This window comes from Calcarisporiella thermophila, assembly GCF_041956535.1.
Source record: "Calcarisporiella thermophila strain CBS 279.70 unplaced genomic scaffold VTP21scaffold_10, whole genome shotgun sequence".
In the NCBI taxonomy this organism is placed as follows: domain Eukaryota; kingdom Fungi; phylum Calcarisporiellomycota; class Calcarisporiellomycetes; order Calcarisporiellales; family Calcarisporiellaceae; genus Calcarisporiella; species Calcarisporiella thermophila.
This window is the reverse complement of record NW_027192200.1, coordinates 781,396-799,920: the sequence shown is the minus strand read 5'-3', so window position 1 is coordinate 799,920 and position 18,525 is coordinate 781,396. Positions and strand designations below refer to the sequence as shown.

The 18,525-nt window shown below is 43.3% G+C and overlaps 6 protein-coding genes across 6 annotated transcripts; 5 read left to right on the top strand and 1 right to left on the bottom strand.

Moving 5' to 3' along the window:
- Positions 1–471: 471 nt before the first annotated feature.
- Positions 472–1,627, top strand: VTP21DRAFT_1073 (uncharacterized protein; the record flags this gene model as incomplete). Its single annotated transcript, XM_069390098.1, has 4 exons — positions 472–1,068; positions 1,126–1,266; positions 1,326–1,446; positions 1,509–1,627. 4 exons carry the CDS (start codon positions 472–474, stop codon positions 1,625–1,627), a joined length of 978 nt encoding a protein of 325 aa, XP_069251962.1.
- A 738-nt stretch (positions 1,628–2,365) lies between these two features.
- On the top strand, positions 2,366–5,896 carry VTP21DRAFT_1072 (uncharacterized protein; the record flags this gene model as incomplete). Its single annotated transcript, XM_069390087.1, has 9 exons — positions 2,366–2,483; positions 2,559–2,764; positions 2,827–2,974; positions 3,051–3,207; positions 3,284–3,463; positions 3,526–3,709; positions 3,790–4,050; positions 4,118–4,244; positions 4,299–5,896. 9 exons carry the CDS (start codon positions 2,366–2,368, stop codon positions 5,894–5,896), a joined length of 2,979 nt encoding a protein of 992 aa, XP_069251961.1.
- A 681-nt stretch (positions 5,897–6,577) lies between these two features.
- On the bottom strand, positions 6,578–8,419 carry VTP21DRAFT_1071 (uncharacterized protein; the record flags this gene model as incomplete). Its single annotated transcript, XM_069390076.1, has 4 exons — positions 6,578–6,863; positions 6,933–7,003; positions 7,087–8,283; positions 8,360–8,419. The coding sequence occupies 4 exons, from the start codon at positions 8,417–8,419 to the stop codon at positions 6,578–6,580; spliced, it is 1,614 nt and encodes a 537-aa protein (XP_069251960.1).
- Positions 8,420–9,600: 1,181 nt separating this feature from the next.
- VTP21DRAFT_1070 (uncharacterized protein) lies at positions 9,601–11,430 on the top strand (the record flags this gene model as incomplete). Its single annotated transcript, XM_069390065.1, has 1 exon — positions 9,601–11,430. The coding sequence occupies one exon, from the start codon at positions 9,601–9,603 to the stop codon at positions 11,428–11,430; it is 1,830 nt and encodes a 609-aa protein (XP_069251959.1).
- Positions 11,431–13,720: 2,290 nt separating this feature from the next.
- On the top strand, positions 13,721–14,538 carry VTP21DRAFT_1069 (uncharacterized protein; the record flags this gene model as incomplete). Its single annotated transcript, XM_069390053.1, has 2 exons — positions 13,721–14,294; positions 14,354–14,538. The coding sequence occupies 2 exons, from the start codon at positions 13,721–13,723 to the stop codon at positions 14,536–14,538; spliced, it is 759 nt and encodes a 252-aa protein (XP_069251958.1).
- A 2,426-nt stretch (positions 14,539–16,964) lies between these two features.
- Positions 16,965–18,329, top strand: VTP21DRAFT_1068 (uncharacterized protein; the record flags this gene model as incomplete). Its single annotated transcript, XM_069390042.1, has 4 exons — positions 16,965–17,042; positions 17,334–17,444; positions 17,543–17,642; positions 18,019–18,329. The coding sequence occupies 4 exons, from the start codon at positions 16,965–16,967 to the stop codon at positions 18,327–18,329; spliced, it is 600 nt and encodes a 199-aa protein (XP_069251957.1).
- Positions 18,330–18,525: the final 196 nt, after the last annotated feature.

The following is an 18,525-nucleotide window of genomic DNA, read 5'->3' as shown; positions in this document are numbered from 1 at the left end:
AAGAAAGAGAGCGATTAAAATGAGAGATTCCAATTTCCCACTCTTATATAATCTTATAATGATGTAAAAACAGAAAGTAAATATAAAATCATTTCATAAGACAGCAAACTATCTAGACTAAGAAGAAAGTAGACATACCTTTTTTTAATTTACACGCTAAGACGGCGAAGGTATTTACTCTTAAGAACACTCAATGCAATGTCAAAAGCGACGCGATAGTCTCTATTACCAAGGAGAGAATGTCGACGTCATACATACGATTCTTAAACTTCTTATAACATCAGCCCCGTGAAGACCGATCGATGGCTGTGCACAAGGTGCCCCGACCAATGCAATCCGCAAATTATTTTTGGTACCTGTTTAAATGGCACCAGTCAATGAGTTTCCAAACGATTTTTACCATATAATCCACTTTTTGTCTTTTCGCAAGCACTCTTGCATTACTCATCATGTCATATAATTATCAAGAAAATGCCTATCGCAAACACTATGACGACCAATATCAGAATGGCCCGGAATATCAGCGACAAGCTAACCACGCATAATCTTTCCAGAAACCCAGAGTCTCCATATGTTCCTTATCAAACCAACAGATATTCTGTATCTCCAAGCGAAAGCGAGTTTCACCTGCGTGGGTCTAGAGATAATCTGGCACTTAATTCCACGGCCAATCTCGCATCCAATCCAGAATCCAACTCCGTTACTCCGGGAAATTTAGGGACATTTGCCAGCACTAAAGAGGGATATTCTCGTTTTGACGATGATTTTGACGAGAAGCCTAAACGCAGAGGTTTCATGGGTCCTTGCTGTTGGTACTGCCCTGTGTGGCTCCGGTTTGTATGCTGTGGGTTCCTTATAATCATTGTTGGCCTTGGTATTGCTGCGGGAGTTATCGCTGCTACATTCAAAAAGCCAGAAATAAATTTCAAAGGGGTTGGGCCGCATCCCCAAGGGTTGGCAACCTATGAACAGGGCACTGGCAACTCTTTTGCCATTAACATTGGACTTCTTGTGAATGTGTCCAACCCAAACATCCTTGGGGCAACTTTCTCAACCATAAAAGCTGATGTGAGTATCTGCAGCTTTGTGTTTTGTTTCTGTGTCTGAATTAATGCGTTCGCTTAGGCCTACTACCCTAACCCCAACGATCCCAACAGCAGAGGGGTTCCATTTGGTGGCGGCAACTTGACCAACGTGAATATTGGAGCTCACTCGCAGAATAACCTTACATTCCCTCTATCGCTTAAATATGATCCCACAATGAAGGTAGTGTTTGCTTGAGACCTCCTTTGTGTCCTTGGATTCTAATATTATGCTTTGCTTAGGATGGACAAGCAGTTATTGCCGATATTGCCAACAAGTGTGGATTTACAGGTTCACCAAAACAGAAGCTCAAAGTCAACTATGATTTGACATTAACGCTGAGAATCCTCTTTTTTGATATCTGTAAGAAATAATGTTTTTACGATTCAAATTGTATAGCCACCTAACCCCTGCTCTTAATATAGCTCCAGTGATCAGCAACAGCGCAGACTTTGATTGTCCTTTAAAGGACGGCCAGCTTCCATTGAACAACATAGCAGGCGTGTTAAACAAGTTAAAACTGGGCATTGGGAAAGGGAATTAATGCCCAAGTCAGTGTATTATCCTCTCTACTGCAACAATGCGTGCCATGAGTGTATATCTTTTTAATTTTGTAAAAAGATAATAGTTTGTCGTTACTTGTTATTGAAGAATTTTTTGTGTTGCTATGATTTATACCAATGATATTTGTTCCACTCCGCTTTTGTTATTTGTTATATAGGCATTCATTTTGGTAACAATTCTTTATTCATACTGAAAATAAACCATTATTTATGACCATAGCCCAATTTCCCCAATATTTAGAGAAGATTTATTGCAACGGGCTGGCAGCAAGGCGGCTTCAGAGGCCGGGGCATTAGAGAATGAGTCCTTTTGTTATGCATCTGAGAGACTCGGCCACTTTGCGGTCATCCTCTCCAGCATATCCCCATTTCCCAGATAGCTCAGTAAACTTTTGGGGAACGTCTTTCCAAATCTGCGCGATTCAAGGTCCGCGCTTCATTTTTTTTATCAAATCATAATTTCACGCTCTTCTGGCACACTTACACCCAGCTGTCCTCCTCTTGCCATTTAATTTCTCCATAGCAATCTCGGCCGGTTGGAGCTACATATATCCTCTTGATTCGCAGCTGCTGCTCGTCATCTTGCGAATTTTACTCTCTTTCCCCTTCTGACAAGCTGAGGATATATAGATTAATAGAGATACCTCACTTCTCTTCGTAGCAATAATTTTTTGTACGCGTCAACTCGTCTTCCTTTCCACATCAAATCTTGAGCCATAATGGCAGCCAAACTCGTACAGATTACGAAAGATATCGAAGCTTCGCGATGTAATGCTAAATGGAACAACATTCCCGAGCTGGCTCGCCGGTATCGCAAGTACTCGCCTGAAGACACAGGTATGACAACAGAATCTGAGATTGCTTTTGTTATAAAAACTCAAGCACACCTCTTATTTTGTTTCTGATGTATAGCATTCGCCGATCTAATTACTGCCGAATGCGAAATCGTTAAACAAGTAAATCATCTGGTGCTAGAACAGAAATTCAACTATACAAGTTTCATGTGTGACAACCCACAACACCTCTCCCTATCACCTCGTGTGCCAAGTGAGAGTATTGCTGATGTAGTTATGAATTTGCTGCAAATTGAGGAGCGTTGCAAGGATGATTTGAAAAATGTAAGTTCAACTCAATCTCACCCATGGATCCAAGGTTTAATATTCGGATTTCGTCTAATTAGGAGGCAAAAATTATCATAACTCGAGCACATTATTCATCCGGAGATTGGGAAAAGGCATTACAACTATTATCGGATGTCACCCTTTCAGATAATACAGCTCATAGTGGATATCTCCTTGTGCAAATGATTCAAGTATTCACTATGAAAGGTGAAGGATAACCTTTTATACATCAATATCACAATAAGAAGTTTCTAACCCATATTCTTGCTTGTGCTTCTAATAGGAGTTTGTCTAGAAATGCTGGGTAGCATTGAGGCTGCTATTGAGGCCTACGACCGCGTCGCCTCTTTGCTTCAGCAAACTTCAGAGCGTTGTGATCAATTAAATGCTTGGGCCGAAGAGGCATTGTACAGAGCCCCACTTCTAAAGATGCGTTTGGGGTATGCACTTTGTTCACAGGCAACCTTTCATTTACGTCCAAAGATTGATTGAACATACCAACTTTATGTTACATAGACTCCCAGAGAATGCGGTTGAATCCTTTAGGGTATACTACGAACAAAGCTACACATGGCCTTTGAATTTTCGTGTGCAAAAGAGAATAGTGGTGCTCCAAAACTTTTCCCGAGTGCTCTCTGAAATCTATCGCATGAATAAATATACCCCTCCGGTGAACCCCAGCGGCATTTTGCAAGGGTGACTATATACTATTTAGAAATGCACTACGGAGTACTAATGATTTTCATCTCTCAATTTAGCATTCAATCAATCCGTCAAGAGCTAGCTCAAATTCACTCATCTTACGAACAGTGTGTCCGTTTAATAACCCCCTGTCCTAAATCTGGTGAGCTTAACGTCCAGGTCTTGGAATTGGTGGATCAAGTAGTTTCGTGCTGGGACATGCTTGGGGGCACGCTTGGAGAGCTGAGAAACGTTGTCGATGTATGCATATTGGTCAATCATATAAAACAACTGTTACATACAATCGTGGAACTTATGTATTCATCCTGCTCTCACTCTAGCTATTATATCGCTCTATGGAAATGGCATTTAACTCTCCAAGAATTTTGAGACACCTTGTGAAATGCCTTTCACAGCTCGGTGATTATGACGAGGCCGAACATGCCCTCAACGTTTATCTTGAGCAAGTTGGGATGATGAAAGAAGAGGATCAGCCTTCTGCCAATGCAAGAGAGGATATTAAACTTGAGAAAGAAGAAGATGGCGATATCGTCGATGTCATGTTAATTGGATGCCAATTGATGGCAAAAGATCTCGAAAAAGTACTTTTTATTTTATTTCAGCGTTTAATTCGATCCTTATTGATGTACTTTTGATGTTACATGGCAGCCCCAGAGATGCGTGGAACTGGCACAAAAGGCATGCACCTTGTGTCGAAAGTCAGAGTGTGGCACTGAGCGAGAAGCAGAGGCATTCAGGTACCTGGGAGTGGGCAATAGTATGCTTTCTTGTGAAGGTATGTGGGTTGATTTTTTTTTTGGTTGATACAAAAGTAACGCAATATTATTAGCTTTCGATCCGGATACACGCCGAAAACACCAGGAGGAGGCTCTAAGCGCTCTGAATCATTCTCTCACCCTTGCACCGAAATCTTATGCGACACACTACCAGCTCGCTCTTCAGTATGCAGAGATGCGGGACATTCCAAAGGCCATTTTGACAGTGCGCCAGTCACTCTCTTTCAACCCTCTTCATACACCTTCGTGGCACCTTCTTGCTCTGCTTTTTTCGTGTCCATGTCAAAATGACCTTGAAGGTGCGGCGCGATGGACAGAGCTCGGTCTCGCAGAGGTAGAGTGGCCGGCGGAGGTGTTTGCCAATCCTCTCGTGAGTGGCGAATATGTACTTCCTCCCACAACAAATCCTACGCCAATGATAGCGAGCGAATTTGTCGCGACCCCGACATTAGATGCTGTCGAGCGCAGTGAGGAAATATTAGCGCTGAAAATGACCGAGGCCTACTTACAGGACAAAATGAACGGACCCTCCCTGGCGATTCGAACCCATGAAAACTTGTTCAAGTTATTCAGCCGTGTATATCCTCACGATCCAATGGATTGGGTTCCCGAGCAAGGATCGGAACCGGGTGCTGTCGCCACCAACGGCCACTTGCCCATTGGTGGCTCAGCCTCGAATCTGAGTGTGCGGCCAGCTACACGAATGAACCGATCGAGAAGCTTCGTCGGAAGTGCCAGCGGTGCCAGTGTGAATGGTCATGAACAGGAGAGGAAATACGGTAGGGACCAAAATGGGCACTTGACAGAAGGAAGAGATGGTGACGCACAAACCATACAGACGTCACGCTCGAGGCGGTCGAAGAGTTTCCTCGGAAATATCCTCGGCGGAAAAGAAAAGAAAAACAAGAAATCGTCTGGCGCCATGGCGTCCACCGGGCATGATATCGATATGAGCATTTCGACCGACAACTTGGAGGCTCTAAAGAACGAGGAATATGCACCATCTTTGATCTCCTCGCAACCATCGAGTCGCTCCAGGCTCTCCGTCACCCCTAGCGTCTACGCTACTCGATCGCTGAAGACCTTGAACGGAGGAGTTGATTCTCCTACGTTCACTAATTCAACCGGAGTTCGTCGTGATACCAAACGAGCCCGCCTTCGTCGCGAGAGGGCCCAAAAGGTACTTCTTTCATTGTGGCTACTTTCTGCGTCTGCTTTTCGCCGTGCCGGCAAGCTAGAAGAGGCCCGAAAAGCACTTGAGGAAGCGGAAGCCATAGGCTCGGACAGTGCCGATTTGTGGTACCAGACTGGGGCCCTTCTTCTCCAGGAGAGCAAAACGGAGCTTGCGCGTTCCATGTTCCATAGGGCCCTCGCAGTTGACCCTCACCACGTGGAAGCGAAAGTGGCCGTGGCTAAGGGGTATTTGGCGGGCAAGGAAGATATCGGGGGCGAGTTGGATTTAGCTGAGGGGCTCTTAGAAAGTGTGACGCAAGGAGCTGGGTGGAATAATTCAGAGGCGTGGGTCCATCTTGCAAAGACTTACCAGCTTACTGATCGGTGGGAACAGAGCAAAACTTCCCTATGGTATGCGCTTGACTTGGAGTCGACGAGGCCAGTAAGACCCTTCCGGATCCTCCCACGTTGCGCATAATACGATACAGTTGGCCACATATAATGCGGGATCAAAACTATCGCCAAAACTCTATAAGCTAGCCAGTGTAATTCTGCTGCCATAATTAAACAAAAGATATCGTTCTTGGGTTCTATTGTTCTAGAAAGAATCATCAAGCTATTATTGTCTTTTTTTTTTCTCTGCCTACACATTTTCACAATTAATGCCTTTAATTATATTCACATCTATCTCATATCAAACTCCCATCTATATATACAAAGATGTCCCCCCTCCCCTATGGCTAATTGTACCTTGATGCCTGTTATTTTATTAGCCTACATCACACAATTCTTTTGGATTGGTCTTCTTTCTCCTCTCTTCCTCATAAATGCATTCTTTGCCTATCATTTTCGACGGAGATAGCCCATATTACCATAAATTAATAGGAGAAGCAAAGTCGAAAAAGAATCTTATTAAATTAATCCGAATGAAACTTAACACTTGCAAATATCTACAGTACTCACCACCAAAAGGATATATGTCAGGTTAAAGGTTGATTAATTTAAAGGGGAAAAAAGGAAGAAAAAAAAGCAATAGAGATTAAAAAATTACAATAGCAGTAGTGTAAGTGGGATAAAAGGGTACAATAATAAATAATAACCATAAATAATAGATTGAAAAATGCTCTAATTGTTGATTCATATCCCCTCAAAGGAAGTTTCAAGGCCTTGCCGCTCCCTTCACAAGTATTACACCTTGATTCGAAATGTCGATCCGCCATTTTTCTCGCAAGAGCATGCGCACCACGGCGGGGTATATCCTCGCAACCCTATCGGGAGAGTGATTTCCTACCCCACTTACTATTCTCAAATCGCGCATCGGTTCGCGAGCTAGACGAGTGATGCTGTTTGTATACCACTGATTCACACCATCTCGCACCACCGCGACAGCTTCGCTCACAGTGAGCCCATGGAGGTCAAGAAGGTTGTTATCTTGAGCCTCTTGCCTAAACACGCGGTAATGAAAAGTTAACATAAAACCCATATACTTCGGTATGAGTATTTTTCGGATTTACCGATGTTTTTTAATGATGGCTCGCGCAGCACGTCTATTCCACTCCTTTACTTGAGCATCATACTCTCGGCCCTAATTGCGATCAGATCAAAACGCATTAGCACCGCGAGATTTTCTATAGAATTTGGTATTTCATAGGAAAGAGGAGAAGTTACCTCTCCAGAATAGTACAGCGCGACTCCTCCTTGCCCCGCGCCTTTCCCTTTAGCTTTTTGATACGCTCTTGCAGCCTTCCTAAAGGCATCGTTCCTTTTCTCAATGAATTCAAAGGCTTTCAAGCGACACTGAATAGGGTCATCTGTGACCTCTTCGTCAAGCGTTGCTGGAAAGAGATAGAAATTAGAGACGCGTGTCTCGTCTGTCTTATCCAAGCCACGCTGATCAGATAATTGCTCCATATGAGGAGAGTATCCAATATTTGTTAATTTCAGGCTAGGCTCCAATCCATTCAAATGTGCAGTATACGATTGAGATGCACTTGGCCCAGACAAAGCTTTAATGACCCGATCTACAGCCTTATCCAAATTGCCATCACAGGAATCCAATATCATCTTCAACTTCTCTACTGGCCACTCTGGGAACATTTCCATCAAAGTACTTAGCTCCTTGTCATCCACCCCAGTATTTGCATTTGTCCCACGAGGCTGGCCGTACTTCACCCAAAGTGCCTCGAAGGTTTTAGTGAAATCACCCTGATTCGCGTGGTAGGTAGAGGCAATGGTGCGGTGTGGGACGTGAGAAAAACGATTTGCAAGTTGTAAGACGTCTTCTTGCCCTCGAACCCACCGGTTGTCCTCTCCAGGGTCGTAACTGATCTCGTCCACGAAATCACTCGCTGTGTAGTTCATCGCCATAATTTGCTTTTTTACTCGTCGATTTCTTCGCTTCTTACCCTTTTCTATCCCATACTCCAATACCAAATCGCGATATTTATCTTCGATCGATTCGACGGAAGACCCGCTTGACGACGTGGTAATAGGGTTTGACTCCACGAATTCAGAGTCCAAAAAAACCTCATTCAATAGAACATCCACAGCCATCGCGACATCTCCATCTTGCTCTCGTAGTACTTTTTCCAAATTCTCGTTGGTTACGAAGCAGCTTTTTAGGAATTCTACACTCTCCGTAAGGGAAAGAGTCCCTGGCGGATCGGCGCAATCAGAAGTTGATGCCGTAGAAGCGGTAATATATGGGGAGGAGCACTCTGAAAAATGTAAGGACTGTTCCGCGTCTAAACCGGCATTTGCCTCGGCCACAAGCTGGTTGAGAGTGGAGACACTTGCTTCAAAGTCATGCGTGTCGTTCCAGATAGCAGCAATAAGGGAAGAGTCTAAGGGAGGGCAAAATATTTTCTACCATTATTGAAAAGTACATTTGTGATGAAATGCTCCAACAGTCACAGTGAAAAGTGGATTAGGCATCTTTTACCTCCAGACGAGCTTGAATATCATCATTCGTAGCTTTCAATTGTTCAATTTTTGATTTCATATTTTTGCGCAATTTTTTGGATATTATAAGGCAACTAAGGCATAATCATTTTACGAATGAAGAGGTGATGCGAGTTTATATAGCAGATTGAGAAGCCGCTCGAGATTATAAGATGAATAATCCAGCAAATATTAGTCAGTTTCAAGGGTATTAGGCACTAATAATAAGGATTTTGAAGAGTGATTGGGAGTGGGTGGCTGAGCCACACATTCAACGAGTTACAAATGAGTTAGTCATATTATAATAGGACTCTTTGGATAGAGTACTTTGTAAACTGGTAAAATTGGTTGATGGAATCCTATAAATATGTTTAGGAAATGACTTTTTCATCATCACAAAAAATGGAAACAAATATTTTAAAATATAAACAAGCATGTTTTCTAAATAAAATTAAACAAAACTGCTACATATTACTTAGAATGTAGATATTAAATAGTAAACATTTATCAGAGGAACGCGAAATAGTGAGATCAAAAATATTAGTTGATTTTCAATTTTTTTCATGGGAGGAGGAGGGGAGAAGCAAAGTACGAGCGACAAAAGCCTGTGTTCGTTCCCCAGGTACTAGCAGAATTGTAACATTTAGTGTAGCTTTGTCTCCTTTTTCTATATAAACTGCTTGAACATCATATCATTTATTTTTTTGAACGCCAATATTTTCTATATATGAGTAATCATAGGAATGTTAATACACGCTTCCACGTTCTACCTATTATATGGCTAGTTTTATTTGATTATAATGAAACTTCCAAATCAGTAATAACTTTCTGCAAGGGATTCTCTAAACCATATTTTCCTTCGGAGAAGCTACGGATTACTAGGGTTTCGAAAGACATTCCGATGTTATTTTCTATAAAAATTAGAAAATATATTACCATTAAAGTCCAAGATAGGAATTGGTGCGATGACATGGTGAAGCCCAGCTGATGTGAATTTAGCACTGAATGCGATATTTAGCACTAAATATCGCATTTGGATGCAATTTGAATTCTTGTCAAATAATCCATAATAAGTGCTATGATCTTGGTATAATGACATTTGCCAAATGTGCTTTGTTTCAGTTTGAATACAATTTCATGGGCTTACACCTAAACGGCCTTGTTCATATCTTTTAAGCTTCGATTTACGCAAGTTAGCTTATATTGCAAAATCGATAACTAGGTATATCCAAATTATTATCAATGCGCTACGGTTTTCTAGTAAGCACACTTGGTTTTTTGTTGACAGCTCGTATTGCAGCAGGCCCGAGTGATTTGGAGTATGATTATATCGTAGTAGGCGGAGGAATAGGAGGAGGTGTTTTGGCAGTTGAACTTGCAAAGGCAGGACATTCTACTCTCTTGGTGGAGGCCGGCCCCAACTACTTCAGTAACTACTCCAGGACTCCAGGCCTTTGGTTTAGAACTTTGAATGATCCAGAAATGGCTTTTACGTTCAAACCGAAATTATATTCAGAGAACGAGACCAAATATCAACAAGAACCTGACTATTTGCGAGCAGGCGTGCTAGGAGGCTGTGCTCTTCATAACACAATGATTACCGTCTACCCAAACAAGCGCGATTTTGATTTACTAGTTCGACTTACGAATGATCAAAACTTTGACGAGAAACGAATGCGAGAAAAATATTTTAAAAAAATGGAGAGAAATCAATATCCGCATGGGACTGCTTCGCCGCGCGATCATGGATATGCTGGATGGTTTCCAATCAGCTATTCTGACCCACTTCGCATATTTGGATGGCCTAACGTAAATCGAACGCAGTTAATGGATGTTCAGAATCGAGGCATGTTCAATGCGTTTGGTGGAGATCTTTTGTATGATAGTAATGGCTACGTTAATTCCAAACTCGGGACCGACCAGGAAGCACGATTTTTTGCACCTATGGACGTTGATCGTGGGACTGCTCAGCGCTTCAACCATGCTAGGTATATTATGGATGCCGTTAGAACTCTCCCATATTTCGATGTTTGGACGGACACACTTGTCACCCGCATTATTTTAGACAAGAATCGTGTGGCCAAGGGGATAGAATTTCGGAGAGGAAAATACCTATACAAAGCCAGCCCAAAGTCTACCGAACAAAACCGAGCTCGGGCTAGCAGAGGAAGAGCAATGGCGCTTCGCGAGATCATTGTAGCTGGAGGAGCTTTCAATGCTCCGCAGTTGCTTATGTTAAGTGGCATCGGAGACCGAGATCAATTGCGTGCAAATAACATTACACCTCTTGTGCATTTACCTGGAGTTGGGCAGAATCTACAGGATCACTACTCCATTCCCTACACAATTAAGCTTCCGAGGCCGCTTACGACATATCAAGGTTGCGATCTCCAAGACAATATGAAGGATACCTGCTATCGCAAATATATTGAAAGACGCACCGGTCCCTACACTTCGAATGGTCTTATCTCCATTGAGCTCGTCAAATCTAGACCCGAATTGAATGAACCTAACCTAGCAACATTCACCTTTCCCAACTTCAGAACTACTTTCACCACATCAGATGTCGCCAATGAAAATGAGATAGTCTACGACAGTATAACTCGCCAGACATTCCTTGGGTTTTCTTCAAGCGTTGGAGTCGTTCGGCTAAGGTCTTCTGATCCATACGACATGCCTTATATCAATTTTAATCGCTTTAATGTCAACGGCGAGAAGGATATACGCATTGCTACGAATCACATCCGAAGATTGCGTAAAGAATCTGCTGAGAGATTGAGATTTAACTATACAGAACAATTGCCGGGACCAAATATTAAGAGTGATGAGGAGTTCGAGGATTTCCTACGTAGGGATGGTTTGGTTGGAGTCCATGCCTGCTGCACTACCAAGATTGGAAAAGATAATGACCCGATGGCAGTACTAAATGGAAAATTTCAAGTGAGGGGGGTTAAAAACCTTCGAGTCGTATCGGCCTCGGTCTTCCCTGAAGTTCCCGCCTTCTTTCCTTCGTTATTTATTCATATGATGTCTTTGAAAGCTGCCGACGATATTCTAAATGATGCTTATTGAAAAATTGTTTCAATAAGGGGAAATGGAATAAATATGGACAGCACAGTCTCAATAATTTAAACGCAAGAAGGTTGAACTTAGTTATTAATATCTTAGAATGAAATACTGAGAAAACTTGATAGATTGGGTAAGGTGCTCAATAGGTTTTAGCACCATCCCAGTTTTTATGCGCTAAAAGCTCTACTAACTCCTCCCAAGATTTGTGGGCTGCCATAAGGAAGCTTCACTGATTGACAGGCTACTCCACCTATCATTTTGATAGTTACTTCTTCTGTTCCCTACGCCCTGAGAGCTCTTTGGAGATGTATCATGCTGTTATTTGATATCGCTTGTTTATCAGTGGGCGGATGAACGCTAAACGTATTCAGGTTTAGCTCTCTGAATAGCATGACCACAGTTCTGGTTACTTTTTGCTTCATCATTGGGATCCACGACGCCGATGTCTACCACAGGATTATGATTGTCGTTCTCGGTATTTTCCCTACCTTGTTCCTCCGAGGCATTTGGGATATCAGGATTCAAGGAGGATCGGTCCATGGAACTTCGAACAGCCCTGCTGATATCAATAGTGCAGCTTAGTCTTTTTCTTTCGGGTCCCTAACTTCAAGATATATACCTCCTTCTATCATTGATCACCCTGTTCGAAAACAGATCTATATCTTGTGGTACAAGAATTTCTCGCTTCGCTAATATTCCTGTTGTTCCTTCACTTTTAGAGCACCCGCTTCTTCAATGTTCTACGCCTGCTAGATTTTTTTCTCTCCCGCAATGCGCTTCGCAATCGTTATAACTTTCCAAAGAATCAGTTCAGCCCAGATGGGTATCGTTGCCCTTTTCATTTGTGACCGGATTCCACTTGGCAAGCAATCTAAGCTACTACTGCTGAGTTGTCTGATTGGATGACTACCGCGAAATGGGTCGGATCAAGGAAAGCTCCCCTGTGCGCGACACAGCGCCATGTTCACTAGATCATCACCAGTCTCGTTTCCTCCGCATTCGAGGGGTCGTGCGTACATCTTCCCTAGAGGGTAGCACACTAGCATATAGTCAACAAGACTATGTATGTGTATATGCCCACTAAAGAATCCAAAGGAAGAAAACTTTACTAATTTCATTTTCCAGCTGGGAGGACCAAAGTTTTAGCTTTTTCATGGGATCGGAGTTCAATCTTACCATTGCAATCCTGCCGTTTTTCCGTACCGTGCCTTTCTTGCCTTTCTCGTCAAACCATGAGGATATAGGCATCTTACAATGAATAAAAAATCCGTATGAAACTACCTGAAGAGTGAAAAAATCTAGGAACTCAAATGAGATTGCAGGGCAAATAGTGTTATTCTATAAGCAAACATGATATTGCCTCTTCCATTTTAACACTCACTATTAAATATTTCAATTTCACGACTCAAACAAATAAATCCTGATTTAAGCTCCGGAGGAGCACATTCTATTCTGCTGGAGGTTTCTTGGAAATGATGTGCGTGGACTTTAGCTTTCCTCATGGAAGTATATGTGATTTGTGATCTTGTCCCATGATCAATTTTCACCCGTGCGCCCGATTCAATGAACTGCGGGTTTCGCGGAAAAACACGAATAATAAAGCTTGCTCGATAATTGTTGCGTTTGGTTCGCTTAGCCGCTTTCGCGTTCCCCACGCTTTCGATTCCAATCCTTTAAGAATTCTTTCCACCGTCCCTCACCGCCTATTTCCCTATAACTTCCATAGAAAACTCATGGCCCTTATATGCCTGGGTTGACAAAAGGTACTCGCATGATTTTTTTATATCCAGATTCTACGAAGGACGATTATGTAAGATCACATTGACTGTATATGAGGTGGCTTTAATGGAGTGGGATCTCTTGTGCTAGCCAAAGTTCATGAAGCCTGCTTCAAGGTTAAGGTTGGGATCCTTTATGTAGTTGTACTTCGAAAATTCCTTGGGACAGTACTACCATAAGAAAATTTCTAATAATTGTGACAAGGGTGTTGATTATGCTGCTTCAAACCGTTAGTAACACCAGAAAAGGATCAACCTACCAAGGGACTATATTCTTCATCATATTCAGAAGGAAATGCCTTTTGTGGTAGACGAGCTGAAGGAAAAAAGATGAAATCATCGATAATTAGGGGGACATAAAACAATTTCAAGTTTTGCACCCCATTGGTCCGCTTCCTTGGGTTAGGGAATTTCGAGAAAGCGTGGAGAATGAACAATATAAATACGCTTGAAGTTGCAATGCAAACTATCATTTACTCTCGAAGGCCTGCTCTTGTATCTAATTCCACGCGAACATGCGAGTCCTCTTCATCCTCGCCTTTTTAGCTTCTGCCTCCATTAGTTTGGCTACGCCCATCAAGCGGCAAACACCTCAAAGAGGGGCGCCTACAGGCAATGCACACACAATATTTACCAAAGTTTTTGTGCACGAGAATGCACTTAGTGGTCAGAATCCCAACCAAATCAAGAACATCATAGCGTCTGAATTTGATAGCGTGATCAACCAGGCATTCACTCGTGATCCCTCTCTTGGTGCCAGGAGATTGTCCTTCACCCCAGAGGTAGAGTTCATCACCGAATCTCAGTTTCCTGTCCGAGGAGCGGGTTCCAACCAAATTCTCAGATCGTTTGGAGAATTGATTCGTTCAAGGGCTGTTGACTTGGGCCGCAATGATATGGCCATGATTGTAGCCAGATTCAGAGAGCCCATTGGGGGTGGCGGCGAGGTTGCCGGATTGAGTCCAGTACCTGGTCAGCTTCGAAAATGTGCCGGGTTAGGATTGCGGGACACTGTGGTGATCAATCCTGGCCGGGGAAACAATCTAATCGGAGACACCGCGACTCATGAGTTAGGCCATTATTTCGGAGGTAAGGAAAAAGTAATTATTCTAAATAATAGAGTCTCATTCATCTGTCATCTCCAATAGCCCCTCATGATGGCCAAGGAGCCGCGGCCAGTTGCTCACAGGTCGGCAACATCATGAGCCCGGTATTGAACACCGGTGCTGGCGCTGGCAGAGGAAACGGAGCTGGCGCCTGGTCATCCTGCAGTTCCCAGCTTATTCAACGGCATATTAGACTGCTTGAATCTCAAAATTGCTTCAGCTCATAGCAAGTGGATAATTTCAAGTAATATAATCCTGGTTGATTATATTCACCTTAACAGCACTGTACAAAGAGACACCGATTTCCTTCTTATACATTGGAGACTTATTGTTTTCTTTTACTCCATGCACAGTATTTCTCTAATAAAGTTTCACTCACTCTCCGGTTGCTAATTTTTAGCGATTTCTTAAGTCATTATCACAGGAAAACAAACCATTTTATTCGGATTACAGATCCTTACTCAGCTTCACAATAAAACGGCTCCTCGCATCGGGTGGATGGCATTTAAAGTGAAACTAAATTCAACCAAGTCGCACCTCATTTCAACATGTGAATTTAACTGAACTCCCGGTGGTGTTTCCTCTACACTGAATCGTGGGCTTAGCTGCATTTTTCCCCCACGGCACTGACCTACTGTAGCTGGTGCCGCATCCCAAGTCGTACCAGTTCTCAGCACCGTTGGTTGGGCTAAAGGCCCTCCCCAAACAACACACCATGGTGCCTCCGCTGTTCACTGCCTCTACTTTGTACGTATGATAATAGCCAAGGCGACCTAGCACGCCCCCTTATCCCTCACATCTCGGACCCCATGCCAATGGAGGAGCATAGCAAGCGCCTGTGCATTTAGCAGCCGCAAGTGAAGCCAGCTGCACAATCGCCAGTAGCGATGAGACAAGAAGGTACAAATTATATACCATGGCTTAGCGTGGTTGTCAGAAAACTGTTTAAGAATTGGAAGAGCGTAGGAATAGAAAGGATGCTAAATACGAGGGGATTAGAAGGCCCTATTTATAATAGTGGATTAGAGGAATGCCATCGTTTCTTCGGAATCAGACATCGCAAATAGAAGGCGCTACCTTTATAGACTTTTATGTTTTTTCGCTCTTCTACAATAAACTCTAACCCAACCTATTATCCTAAAGACAAAATAAGGGGCCAACTTTGTGATATCTCGCAACACCAGATGATTTCAGGGTAGTGAGGTCGAAAATTTATTGATCAATATAGTCGACCCAAACAGCCCATATTGCACTTGACCATTTAATTCAGAGCGCCAATTGAGTTACAGCTCCATTCCACTCCTATATCCTGCTCCTTAGTACCGATGCACATTCAAGATATATCCAGAGTGTTGAGATAAGCTAAGCTCTTTTACATGGTTTCAGCCACCATTAGAACACCTCTTTCCTAGGTGCGTAGGGTGCGTAGCTTGTTAACCCTTGGGAACTGGCATGTGGAATTTACTACAATTCTTCTATTCATATTCGTAAGTTACATGGTATTCTGCCTACTCTATCATCCAATTTTACTCACTTTTCCTATGGTAATAAAGTAGTTAACGATTTTGTCGCAAACATAATTCATTAAGTTAAAATAGGGCTGAAGATTTGCAATATTGCTTCAAGGGTAGTGCCATACACAATCACTAACTCTAGCTTATTATTCTAAAGCCGTTAATCCAAAGGACAAAAGGATTTAATTCGATGCCCCCATAGGAACCCTGATCATTTATGAAGCATTTATAAAGAATACACCCTTTATTCTAAGCCCAAAATAGAGTTAATGTTGAGGGTTTAGTTGGTTTTGTACCTAGAGTAGTTGATTTTATTCAACCTGTTGCTTTCACATCACTCTAGCTCTTGTCCAGTATCAAGATCTGACGAAACGACCCTTTTCACTTACTTCAAGTAGCCTAATGTAGGTCAAGGCCGAGGAAGTCGATAAATTGGTTTATTCTTCTTCAAGCTTACCTGCTGGCGAGACATTGCACTCACTTGTATGGGAGAATTTCTTCGAAGTGGCACTATTGAGCCATATAATAGCATATAGTAGCTGAAACTTGATAAACGTCGAAAATTTCCAGTAAACGGTAACTCTGTTAGTGTAATCCTGAAAAAGAGATTAAACAGTTCGAAAGTATGAATCCAACTTCACGCATGCAAACTAGGATAAAAGAACTGTTAGAAATAATGGGTAAATGAGAGGCAAAAAAACTACATATTATCAACTCCCCAAGCTCGACAATTGCTGAAAGATAGCCAGACACGGGGCAACTAGTCAAGATAGGAGATTTTCTCTCGTCTCTGCGACAGCATAATCTCTAACAGATAGAGTTATTCTATTTTTAAAACGCTGAATACCCAAAACCAACCCCGAATGCATTTTCCCAACCAGAGAAAGACTAATTGCCTTATGGAGCATCATCCGTAGCTCCATGCAAAAAAGGCTGAACCAATAAATTTGGCGGATGGGTTGAGTGACTTCTCGTCATTTGCGCTATCAGTGGCAATAAAAGTTAGCCATGAGCACGCCATAAGCAATAGTATATCCAGTACATCTATATACTATGGACCCATTTTTCCAATTCATTCAGCCCGCTCAGATTATCTTTTGGCTCCCCTAGTCCAATGAGCTCCCTCTACAACATTTGGGATGACTAACCAGAGTACTCGCTCAGCCCCACCGCCACTTTCCCCGGGCTTAGCCAATTTTTGGAAAGCGGACAGTACGGTGCCGAATACGGCAACATGCTAAGGAAAATAAGCTTTTTATGACAGGTATGATGCTATGTCCTTCTCTTGGGAAAAACCATGCAGGGTTTTCAAAGTCACCCCGCCCTTGGTCGATTGCAATTCACAGCCGAAGATCTTGTATGGGATCGCCCGTGATCACTCAATCCGGTTTAAAGAAATGTTTTCAAGCGGACCCAACCATGGCAGAAATATTAGGAGCGCTGCTTCCATTGGCCTTACTCAATCGAAATTTAGAAAATAGTCATGGCTGACTACGTTTTAAATTTAGTATGGAGTACACAGAGCCACCTTATCCACCCACAGCTCCACCACCACCACCACCACCATCGACAACAACGGCGGCAATGACAACATTAATAATAAACTGCCCAACTTATGTGCATAATTGCAGCTGGTTCCCAGGTGGAGTAGGGCGGGAAGGGAGAAAGTCTAATCCAGCTTAAGTTTACTTTTCCTGTAAGGGCCTCTTGGCTTTAGTTTCTCCCCTTCGACCCCAAGGCTTCATCCTATCATTCCTCGAGATTAAGCGACAAACAGTCCTACCAACTTGTAGCAAAACCAATCAGAGTTGCTTTGGGTATGCCAGGAGGAGCAAAGCTGGATTCCAATCGCCGCCTTATTATTGTTTTTTGGGGGGGAGAGGGGGGGAGTGCGAGCCCAAGCTGCGGATTCCCAGGATTTATTAAAACAAGTTAAAATCAATTCTAAATACGCCGAGTCTTCCATTTCGGTTTCTTCGGACACCCCGGAGCTCCTATTGTGGATCTACTGTCAGCCTAAACTCGTCTACGTAGCGCAATGGGATGACCTACTCAGCCGTAGCGCGTGGATTGGCTCATCACCTCCGTGGATATACTATGGAGTCCGCCTGCACTAAACCATCGCTCGCCCCCGAATCCTCCCCAACCCTATCTTGTATTCACCCAGAATTCGGCTTTGACGGCCCCGTTTAGGAAAGTCGGGGGGCGAACAAGCCTTCGGTGAAGCCCACGGTGTCCAGCCCTGCTACTCGCCGTCGGTGAATAGGAAGGGAGGGGAGGAGAGGATGAATGCTTTTGCTGCTCTTGGCCACGTCAAGATCAGCCTCGCCCGGCACCAATGGGGAAACCGAGAATTCCGATTGTGCCCCAGAACGAAACCATTTACCATACGCGGGAAATCAGATTCGGGCGATTTTGGGTACAAGCAGCTCATGGTTACAAGCTTTCTCTACCCACGTTTTGTGCAATTACACAAGCACAAATGGCAAAAGCAGGCAAGCTGAAGGTTTGAGTTCCAGGGAAATTACCCTCCGAGGTTAACGTTAACTTTTCCAATTATTCGCGCCTCCCTCCCCCTCCGCCCTCCTCGCTCGCCCCCCTCCCTCCCTCACCCACTCTCGCTCGCTTCTCCGCTCGGAGCAGCCAAGTGTCAAAAAGTCTCGGGCTTCCGAGCCGGGCTGAGGATGAGTAATTTGGAGG